Here is a 10,783-nt window from a genome sequence, read left to right on the forward strand (position 1 = left end):
TAACATAAGGACAAAATAACTTGGATTGTTCTCTTGAACACAGATTCTTGTATCACCTTTCACACTCCCTCTGGCTAGAATCCGACTGCCGACTGAAATATCTCCGAGGTCTGTCAATGATTCCTTCCCTCCTTTTTCTCGTCCCCCCCTCAAAGATCATAGGATGAAAACATCCCTGGCTCCTCCCCTTGGACCTTCCCATCCAATACATTTTGAGGAGGAGGTAGTAAAGCACTTTGGAGCCTCACCTCTTCCTTGACACCGTCTAGAGCTGTTGAGATCAACAACCAGGCAGGATATTGTAGTCGGCGTAAAATTAAACACAAGATGGCTGCTCCGGCAGTAATCTCTGTTTCGAGCCTATATGACCTGACAGTTTAAACACTTGAACTTCAACATGCCTTGTTGCAGGGGGCAAAGCAGTACTGGGGTGTGTTTGGGGGCAGGCTACACACTTCCCTGGGGGGGCGTCCTTGATTAGGAGCGTGCTTCACCTCTAATTGCTGTGGGTCACTGTAGGTGAGTGCAAGTGGTCGGAAGGAAACAATTTTCCTCCTGGAGCTAGTTACCTGATTGGGTAAGTAAGTGACCCTTGACCCTGACCCCACTCCATTCTGAATTTAAGATGAGTTAGATCATGGTCAGTGATAGGGTTTTAGTATAGTGGGCAGTATATATTGCAGGGTTATAATGTTCCATAGTTATGTAATGTGTTACTTCAACATGCTGCTTGATATTACTTATACTAATTCTGTGATATGGTGATTCTGTTTTTTCAATGATCTTTTTACTCTGGGTTTGAATCCAACCTGGCCATTTTCCTGCATGTCCTTTCCTCTCTACATTCCTTTTGCTCTTTACTATCTGAGCCCCGGTAAAACAGAAATGCTCTTAACACAAAAAAACTTCAAATGACAATTATAATGATATTATAGATGATATTGTAGATATTGCATGGACATTAATGTGCCGTGAATACGAGTTGATCTGGTGTTGTTATAGTATTATTCATCACTCACATATCCAAACTGCTGGACTCATTCCTAAACGGGGGTGCCCACAGTGGCTACACACCTGCCCTTGACCCTGGCTGCGCGTGGATAATTCATCACAATGTTTACAGAATGCCCTTCACAACTTGTATATTTTCATCCTGCAGAGTAAAAAAAAAAAAACACCTACCTCTTCTCGCTGCTCGGCCAAACGTATCGCCTGCCTCCGAGCTGTAAATAAGAAGGCGTACTGTAATCCACTTGATAAATTTCAGGAGAAATAAAGTCATCAGCTGAAAGCAATTTACATGTCTGTGTTCGAGCCAGAGGCTCGGGATTTTCTCTGTTGTCATCCATCATAGGCCGCAAGGCCCAGCCAAAATACACACACCCTTCAAATTGCTGTCGTATGCTGGCGCGAGTGCTGAAAACCCAGCCATTTTTCCTTGTCTGTACTTCAAATAAACTTTTTATTTGTTTATGATGATGGGGGAGTTTTTTTTTTTGTCAACCGGCAATGCAGCTATCATGCGGGAGGTTTGTCTCGTTGACTTTGTTGGTTGAGAGACGTAGAATTCCAATCCACGTTTAGTGACTGTATATTTATCCTCCACGGTGGAGGCCTCCCATTGGCTAAGAAAACAACAAATCCTCCATTTGGTTATGGACAAATGTTGAGTCCGTTTTGAGTTGTGACAAATCAAATCAAGTGTGATTTCCATAGGCCTACAGTAGATCACATTGGTCTTCACAGATCCCCATAGCTGTCATCACATGAAATCCAATCTAAACCCACAAAGCAGACAAGGAAAAATGCACGTAAATGATTATTTTAGTGTGTAATAGTGTTTATCGAAGGTCCTTTAATACATACACATGGAAACATGTGGAAGGTCTTTTATTCTGAAGGAAACTCATCACATACCGGGCAACTTAGAGGTCAACCACTTCTGTACTCACAGCCCTCCCTTCCACTGTCGTTTGTCAGTGTGTAGCCGAGTATAGACCTAGTCGTCAATCAAATGGATATACTTTCATTTTCTGAGCCCTTTTGTGTAGCTATTTTTTCTTTTTTTTTGTGAAGCATAAATGATGCTGCTCATTACCGCCCCGCCCCATTCACAAGCCATCACATAGAAGTCATTTTATCAGTCAGGTCTTGACCCAAGATCACAGAGGCACTGGTGCTACAAGATAAGGCTCCACTGCTGGGCTTGGGCTTCAATGCGCCCTTCCCTCTCCAAACATTTTCTTTCAGCGAACATGCCAAGCGGAGGTTATGTCATGTTGTCACTTGGCTGCGTGCTGCATGCAGGGTAGGGCAGGGCCAGGCCGGCGTGGAGGTGTCCAGCTCTCACACACCCCAGGGTGCTGCTGTAGGGTACACTGAAATCGTGTGTAGTATCAAAACTAGAGAGATATTCTGTCTCTAGTTTTGATACGACACAGTGCACACTATTACATTCAGAGTGATCTACCACGAAGCTGAGAAATCTACCTTAACTTACAGAAACAGCTGAAAGGAGAACCTATAGACAGCTGTAACCAGTCATAATGACAGGAAGGTTGACTATTCATTTTGTGTTAATAGGCTGATTGGATATTGTTATTATTATTATTAATAAGTATTTGTGCAGTGCAGATGAATGGAGGACTGTGAGAAACGGAAGAGGATATCATATCCTGGATATGATTTCCCACCAATGCAGCTGATAGTCGCAGACGCGTTTTACCTGTCACTACAAGGTGTAGTCCATTAGTTTTCCTGGTTCAGACAAGCTTTACGATCAACATGTTGTTCGTTCTTGTTGTTATTCAAAAGCAACAATGGCTCCCCTTCTTAACGCTGATGATAATTTCCTTTTGTAAACACATTCTGTTAAAGCGCCCTCGAACAACCCTTCCTTACCTTACGAGCTAGTGAGGAACGGATGACAGGCGTATTACCGTTGACACGCTGACCTCCCGACCGTCCGTTGGGGGCTGTTTAGGCCGCGGTGATAAGTTAAGCATATGTTACGTTTTGTTTTTATTCAGGTGGGGGACTCGTGGTTCATTGTTTGCCTGGAACACGAGCAGCTGGTCCTAAAGGAAGGGTGGGGTGGCAGAACAGAGATATCAGACCAGTAGCAGTCCACCTTCAGTTCCTACATTCACTGTTCCGGATGCTGCAGGTGACACAACCCTGTCTTTGACCTCGCATTGTGTGCGCTGTGTTAGAGAATTGTGTTCACTGATCAATACTGGAATGTAGGCCTAATGGGATTTCAGTACGTGGTGCAGGAAAAACTGCACCACGGAAAAAAAACAATATAACAGAATTTGATCTCTCTCTTTTTTTTCTTCTTTTTTTTTTTTACTAAACCATGCCTTTAACTGACTCACGCAGACAAAACACACTTTTAACTAGTGCTACGACATATAAACTGTAAATGCTACAAAGTCAAGTGAAATGATCATTTTCAATAACAATACTGTTTTAACTACATATTTTGTTTATATTTATTAATGCGTCATATTATTTGATAATGCTACTTGTTTTATTAATTTACCATATTAGTGGAGGTAATTGTTTTCTCATCAGAGTGAATGGGGAGTAGCCTAACTTCCATTTTGGAGGAGAGGCGGAGAAAAAGCCAAAAAGATAAGTGGAGCCCCATAGCTCTGTTTTCCTGAATGAACACGGGTAGCTTATTTCTTAAAAGGATAAAGTCGCCTTTTGCCTCTAATTTGGTTTTTACCGGAGCAGTAACAACAGGACAGATACACAACGAAATTTCATTCTCCACAAGGGTATAAACTGAAAGACACGTGAGATTAAATCTTAATGTTAACCACTGATTTATAACAAATTCGGAGGGCGTTTCGTTGTTCATTTGAATGCCGGATTTTCCCCTTTTGAAGAATAAGGCCTGTAGGCTGGTAGCCTATATTTGGATGTTTCCTTTTTTCTCATGTACTGGAAAAATGAATCTCAATCCTCACTTCCAAAAGAAGAAAATGTGTTATTGGACAATGATTTCGTTAAGGTAATGAAACGATTTGGGGGTCATTAAGCCTCAACTTCAATGTGATAATTTTTTAGTCTGTTGAATTTCTATCTGCATTTTTGTTTCCAATGTTTATGTTTAGTGACAATCACGAACATTTTTTACATTGGTGCTAATTTTTGAAACGAAGGACAACATGGATTCTGAATTCCACCCTGAAGCACATTTTTTGGCAGTGGGTGAATAGTGCCGTAATCACCCGGGGGACTCTCAAGTATTTAACGAGCCTATCATGACCGACACAATCACCGTCCTTTATGTTTCAAGATCAGCTGCAACTTCTGTACATTATCTCGTATGAATAGTGCGATCTACAATTGAACCACTTCACATCCTATGGCTGTTTAGAGAGATTCGATTTTCGATTACGGCTATTAAAATTATAATATGTAATTCTGCTGGTGTCCCGGTGCCTTCTCGTGAGTGACAGCTGAAATTGACACTCTTACTGCCTCTTGTCGCGAGCATTTCAAGCAAACACTAATTGCAGGTGGTCTATCTTTTCAGGGCTTTTCGATTGCATGGGGAATATGAGGTAGGCTGTTGCGCGCAAGGAAAAAAATCAATCATTTAAGTTTAATTGCCTCATCAAATTTTGCCTTTGTTGCCAGCTTTTAAATGCGATATTTATTGTTTTGGACCGGATGTGGCTGGCAATGTGGGTTAGGGATGCGTAATGCGTGGAAGAGGGCGAGTAGTCTATCTTTTAGGCTCCATCTTTCTCACCTACACCCAGTGTCCGAAGCTTGATAATGGTGAGTCAAAACTACAAGGTCTTCCTTTTCCTGGTAGCCTATAATACTTCTGATTCTTGGATTGTGTCGAAAAGGGCGTTAATCGAACTGCTTTCTCCCAAGGACACTCAATGCTGTCCTCTGAGCTGTGTCGACTGTTTGGGCGTCGAGTTTGTAGTTTTGTCACTTCAATCACATTTTGGATCGTGTCATGTTATTGTCAACTCACTGTAATGTCTGACGTGCGTAGACACATTTCATATGGTGGGTATTGGCTATATCAAATTAGGCAAGTGTGATAAGTTATTGTATCGTATAAAGGTAAGTTATGCAAGTTATGTTAAACATTGGAAGAAGCCTATTTCAACCTAAAAATCAGATTGTAAAGTGTTGTTGTTCATAACAGTCTCACTCGGAAGAGGAGTCCCAATCGGAGGTGAAGAAGGAGGCAAACCTGTGCAGTCCTTCCTTGACGCCGTGTGTGTGTTCGTCGCCGCTGGCCTCTCCGTCAGCAGTCCGCTCCTTGGGGAAGAATCAGTGCGCGAGCTGCGGGACGGAGATCCAGGACAGATATCTGCTCAAGGTGACCAGAACCATTTTAGGCCAAAATCATAATTCAGTGTTGTCCCCACATATGCCTGCTGGTATCTACTGATGATCTTGGTTTACAATCAATTTAACAGTCCTGGATGATGTTCGCGCCTGCTTCACCTGATAGTTAGCCTATTTTTTTTGACATAATTATCCAAAAACGAAATAAATCATTTTGAAAGTTTCTAGATGATGATTATAATATGTGCATGTTTAACAATGTAATAACTTTGCATTATATTGATCACCTTGCAGGTGAATAATCAGAATTGGCACGTGGGATGTTTGGAGTGTTCAGTCTGCAGAGAATCTTTACGTCAGCACAATAGCTGCTACATAAAAAACAAAGAAATCTATTGTAAATTGGATTATTTCAGGTAGGGTAAGTTCTGCAACCTGTTTAAATTAAAGTGAAAGCCTTTATGTGCATGTAGGCTACGAAATGTTGCCTTTTTGTTATCTCGTGACGCAAAATATAACTAGGCCTGAAAGGAAAATGTAAAATATTGGATAGCCTATACTCTATAGACAAGAAAAATGTTGCTGTGTCAATGCGTTTTAACGGCATATTAGTTTATCAATACATAAGTGCTATAGAAAATAACGTTTATTATTTTTAAACGATCTCAATTAAATTGTCTACCCGTTAATCATTTGTCTTTCTGGTCACCTTTCAAGTTTCTCTGGTCGTAGACAATAATGTCGTGAATTTTTTTAAATGGTTAGTTTATTCCTCTGAATTGTCTGCGATTTACAAAACATCTCTTCTTGAAATAGATTATTATTTAATGAACTTATTTTTCCCAGTATTTTTTAACTTCTTCAGATTATATTATATTACTGCAATTACTAAATCATATTGCCGTCACACATTCATACAAAAAAATAATTTTGAACTTAAATTAGCCTATATTTGACAGCGTTCTATCTGTCTCACAGTCGGTTTGGCACCAAATGTGCCCAGTGTGGCCGTCAGATCTATGCCAGTGATTGGGTGAGGCGAGCGCGTGGCAGTGTGTACCACCTGGCGTGCTTTGCTTGCTACTCCTGCAAGCGGCAGTTGTCTACCGGAGAGGAGTTTGGTCTCGTGGAAGGCAGGGTTCTCTGTCGAGGGCACTATGATACCATGGTGGACAACCTGCGTAGAGCTGCAGAAAACGGTTCGTAACAGCTTCCAGACCATACCAGACATTCAAGTTGCAGGCATAGCCTATGTTAATTATTTATTTATTGTCGTCACAATTTGAAAAGAAATACTAAACTGGCACGGCTTATAGTCTCAGTGTAAGAAAATCAACATAAATGCGTTGAGTGTGGTTGGTAAATGATGTTCCTGTAACCCTAGGGACAGGACTGACTCTGGAGGGAGCCCTGCCTTCTGACCAGGACAGTCAACCCAGGCCAGCAAAGAGGGCACGGACATCCTTCACTGCAGAGCAACTTCAGGTATAGCCAGTAGCATGTTGTGCCTACAGTGTGTGTGTGTATGTGTGGTTCTCTGAGAGGGAAAAACAGTGATGGCTGATTTGAGTGTTCTGGTGTGTTCTCCTAGGTAATGCAGTCCCAGTTTAACCAAGACAACAACCCAGATGCCCAGACCCTACAAAAGCTTGCAGACATGACAGGACTGAGCCGACGGGTCATACAGGTCAGGGAAACATGGCACACTGCAATATGGTATAGGCAACAGGACATAACTCCATATAGTACAATATTTTGTATAAAATAATTTAATATATAGGCCTATCTATATGATTCTATTAAGATGTATGATTTTTTGTAAAAATTATAGAACTGTTATTTAAATATGTAAACCCAAAACATTTTTAAATATATTTTTAAATATGTTTACTAGCAATCCACCTTATACAATCAGTATTTTTTCATTATTTGGTTTGTAGAAATGTAGCATTTTCTGTGATTATGTGGTTGCTTCATTTGCATGTGATTTGCATCCACTTCACAATTACGGATTGCACACAGCTATATCAGGTTCCAACCCACAAAATATTTAGAATTTGTTCATATCAAATCCTAAAATATCTCAAGCATTGGAAATGAAAAGGAAAAAATACTTTGCATACTCCCCTTAAAAAAAAAAAAAGATTTCTATCGCAATGGATAATGAAAGATAAATCATAAGGTATATTTTCTATTTTCTATCAGGTTTGGTTTCAGAACTGTAGAGCAAGACACAAAAAGCACCCTCCGCAACCCAGCACTCTGTCCCAGGGTGTCCCCCACTCCCGTATGCCCTCCTCCCTGCCAGAAGACTTCCACTACTCCCCCTTCACCAGCCCTGACCACCCCCACCTGATGGGCCTGCATGGATACCTGGACAGTGAGTCAGCGGCTCCTCAGCCTGTCCCTGGAAGAGATTGTATTTGAGACAATTGTCTAGTCTGTTTCTTAGTATCAATCACCGCGGAACTGTGCTCTCCTAGTCCTTGATTATCTGCTGCACTTACTCTCCACACTTTCGTATATATCGCCGTGGATAAAAGCATCTGCTAAATGAATACATGTAAATGTTGATGCGAACCACAAGGGCTTGATTTCCTACTGATTAATATGTTCGACTGCTGAATCTGTTATGTTTAGTTTTTTTGCTTGTCAAGTGCATCTTCTTGAGTAGATCTCTTTTGTGTTTGTGTCTGTATGCAGGCCATCCTTTCTCTGTGCTGGCAGGCTCGAACCATCTCAACCACCCGACCATGGGTTTGACTCAGCTGCCTCTGCGCTGAACCCTGCCCAACACGGCCTGGCTCTACACGTCCCCAATCCCTGTTCAGTTTCCTCATGGGAGAAGACAGCAGGACAGTCCCTTCTGCCTCTTCACAGGATTAAAGTGTGTTTTTTACACCATCTAATTCAGTTTGGAATTGTGCTTTTCAAGGAGATGTATGTTTTTTTTCTCTCTCCTCTTGGAAAATCGTCCTGGAAGATCAGACATTGGCAAGGACAAAAGGACGTGACGTGAAATTCCACCCCCCCCCTAATTGTTTTTTGTCCTGGATAACTTTTTTTCTTGCCCTTTTCCATCAAGTCACAAACCACTTTTTTTTTTTTCAATCCTGAGGTTTAAAAGTGTAAGAAATCCAAATGCATGACTTGTGTGTTTCTCTGGGCCGAGGATGGGTGGGTCTTACCCGGGAGACTGTGTTTTGTGTTGATGTTGTTTTGAAGTTGTTTAATAGAATGTTACGTTATTTATTTTGACTTTACAGAGAAGCACTTTAGTAAATGTCCTTATATGCTGACTGCTAAAGTCATTTATTGTATATTGTAAATACTGTACGAATTTAATAAAATGTGCCTGTAAGTGTTGTGTAAACTCATGTATTTTCTCACTTTTTCAGTTATTTTTGACACACACACACACACACACACATCCACACTGGAAGCAGATATTGTAGGCCTAACACACAGTAGGTTATTTTACACACACAATCGCAAACAATAAACCCAATAGGCCATCCATCAAAAGCCAAATGGCTTTCATAACCTGCTATTTTCAGCAATATTCATAGGTAAGTAATGAACAAGGTACGGGTTGAGGACCCTCAATTTACAACCTGTTAAGGTAATGGGGAAACCATTATAAGCATCTCACTCAACGTATGATATTGATCGAGCACTCTGTTGGCTTTCATAAGACCATTTAACTCAGATCATGTGAAGCAGTTATATTGACTGCTTAGCACTCTGCCTGCCATTCTGGCAATGAAAACCACAACGACAGTAATGAACTCAGTGCAACAAAGGAGAACACAGCCCTGTCTATCGCTTTAGAAGACGACCTCTTTTATATCAGTCTCTTAACTGGAACACTTAGGCTGTGGGGATCAATCTCATGTATCCACTAGTCCTTCCTCAAGTTGAGGGATGGGGTTCTGAGTTAACTTGATACTCAGTCCACACCAAGCCAAATTTTGCTGAAGAGGGTTCATAGTTTTGATAAAGCAACATTGACCCCCCCCACCAACTAAAAAAAAGACTTGTTTGAAACTAACTGTGCAGTACACGTTCCACCCAAATACTTAGGAAAGTAGGAAAGGAAAGTTCCTGTGATCAGATGGGTTCTATCTACATTGTCCAAGTAAAGAATGCTAATTACCCATAAGTGTATGGTCCAGTGATATCATGTAGCCACACAGAGAAACTAACCCTACAGTAGCAGGAGGCATTAGTACAGGAAGACTATGTACCAGATACACAGATGCACTGACTCAATGGTGTTCTTTGTGCTTGGGCCATAGCGATTAGAGATTTAATTAAAAATAGACTAGATTGGGCTGAGCCAGGTGTGTGGGACTCAGGTGGAGAAGGCAGCCTCCTCCTGCTGACTGAACCCACAAGGAGAAGCAGTCACCAAGGCCAGCACCAAGAGAAGGAAATTAAAGATGGCCGATTAGAGATACAGATGCAGATTAGTAAGATACAGTGGAACGTTTACCAGTATATATGTATATATTTTAATCATCGACTTCTACTAGTTTGCTTATATTGTCTTGGGCACAGATAAGAACAATTATATGCAACAAAAAAACAAGTTAATTGGTGTGTCGTTATTATGTAGTACGTTTGTCAGAGTGTCTTTTTAAGTCAATACATTATGAGAATAAATTGTCACTGAAAGGCTGATTCTACTGTATCTAGGCATATGAAATCTTAAAACAAAGTCGTGTCTCCTTTGTTATGTTGAATAGAGCTGATTGTCAATCAGACATATTCTTGGCCGCTCTTTAACGAAATAACCTCTAAATGTCTCTTTATTACCTCCTATTGGATTATCTCACGTACAGTATCGTTTATCTATTGAGAGAACGAGGCAAGGAGACGACATCGTTCAACGATGCACAAGCTTCTGTCAGCCTTCAAACCGGCTCATTCTGTCAGAATGTCATGCGTCGACTCAGTTGATTGGCAGGCTCAAGTACTTGCAGATGAGAAAGGCCCCCTATGTTAATGAATAGTCGTCTGATTGCAGGATTCCTCGTGGTGAATTACTGTGCGCGGCACCGCTGATGAGTGATTACGCGACAGTGCTTTTGAGGGGAGTTCTCGGCTGAGCTCCACAATCTGACTACAAAGGTCTGTGCAGACCTCTCATCTAAGCACACTGTGCCTAAAAAGAATGATTTATTTTTGGTGCGAGGCAAAAAAATAAAAGGAAGAATGGAAGGAGAAGTAGCAGAGCGCATCTCATGCCTAGGCATTTTTTCTGACGTTGAAATGTTAAACAGAACTGAGAACTAACCCTGGAATTGGGCTTAGCTGCATTAATTTGCTGCTTCTACGGTGATTGTGCTCCTTCCCAGGAACACTGAAAGAGATGCAGATCACAATGCCAGACATAGCTAAAACATTACTGTCTCTCATCAGACCTGGAGCCAATTCTCTTCAGTCACCAAAT

At 41.2% G+C, this 10,783-nt stretch overlaps 1 protein-coding gene and 1 long non-coding RNA gene across 3 annotated transcripts; one reads left to right on the forward strand and one right to left on the reverse strand.

Annotated features, from left to right (window-relative positions):
* Nucleotides 1-310: 310 nt before the first annotated feature.
* LOC146219797 (uncharacterized) lies at nucleotides 311-3,185 on the reverse strand. Its single transcript, XR_014751021.1, has 3 exons — nucleotides 2,902-3,185; nucleotides 1,183-1,223; nucleotides 311-1,090 (listed from the first exon to the last, which is right to left on the reverse strand). It is a non-coding gene; the product is annotated as an uncharacterized LOC146219797 (long non-coding RNA).
* A 474-nt stretch (nucleotides 3,186-3,659) lies between these two features.
* Nucleotides 3,660-8,701, forward strand: lhx6b (LIM homeobox 6b). Of its 2 annotated transcripts, none has more exons than XM_084695135.1 (8): nucleotides 3,660-4,021; nucleotides 5,183-5,359; nucleotides 5,623-5,744; nucleotides 6,307-6,527; nucleotides 6,713-6,813; nucleotides 6,920-7,015; nucleotides 7,534-7,708; nucleotides 8,032-8,701. In XM_084695135.1, the coding sequence occupies exons 1-8, from the start codon at nucleotides 3,947-3,949 to the stop codon at nucleotides 8,109-8,111; spliced, it is 1,047 nt and encodes a 348-aa protein (XP_084551261.1). In that variant the 5' UTR covers nucleotides 3,660-3,946; the 3' UTR covers nucleotides 8,112-8,701. The 2 variants fall into 2 exon arrangements, with proteins under 2 accessions (XP_084551261.1, XP_084551262.1); XM_084695136.1 differs by lacking the exon at nucleotides 3,660-4,021 and adding an exon at nucleotides 4,044-4,797.
* The last annotated feature ends 2,082 nt before the right edge of the window (nucleotides 8,702-10,783 follow it).

The sequence above is a fragment of the Hypomesus nipponensis genome, chromosome 28 (genome assembly GCF_054491055.1).
Source record: "Hypomesus nipponensis isolate SF chromosome 28, ASM5449105v1, whole genome shotgun sequence".
Taxonomy (NCBI): domain Eukaryota; kingdom Metazoa; phylum Chordata; class Actinopteri; order Osmeriformes; family Osmeridae; genus Hypomesus; species Hypomesus nipponensis.

Coding starts and splice junctions, on each gene's coding strand:
- lhx6b (XM_084695135.1), top strand. CDS start 3,947: ATGTACTGGAAAAATGAATCTCAATCCTCACTTCCAAAAGAAGAAAAT. Junction 5,360..5,622: donor AGGACAGATATCTGCTCAAG/GTGACCAGAACC, acceptor ATCACCTTGCAG/GTGAATAATCAGAATTGGCA. Junction 7,016..7,533: donor TGAGCCGACGGGTCATACAG/GTCAGGGAAACA, acceptor ATTTTCTATCAG/GTTTGGTTTCAGAACTGTAG.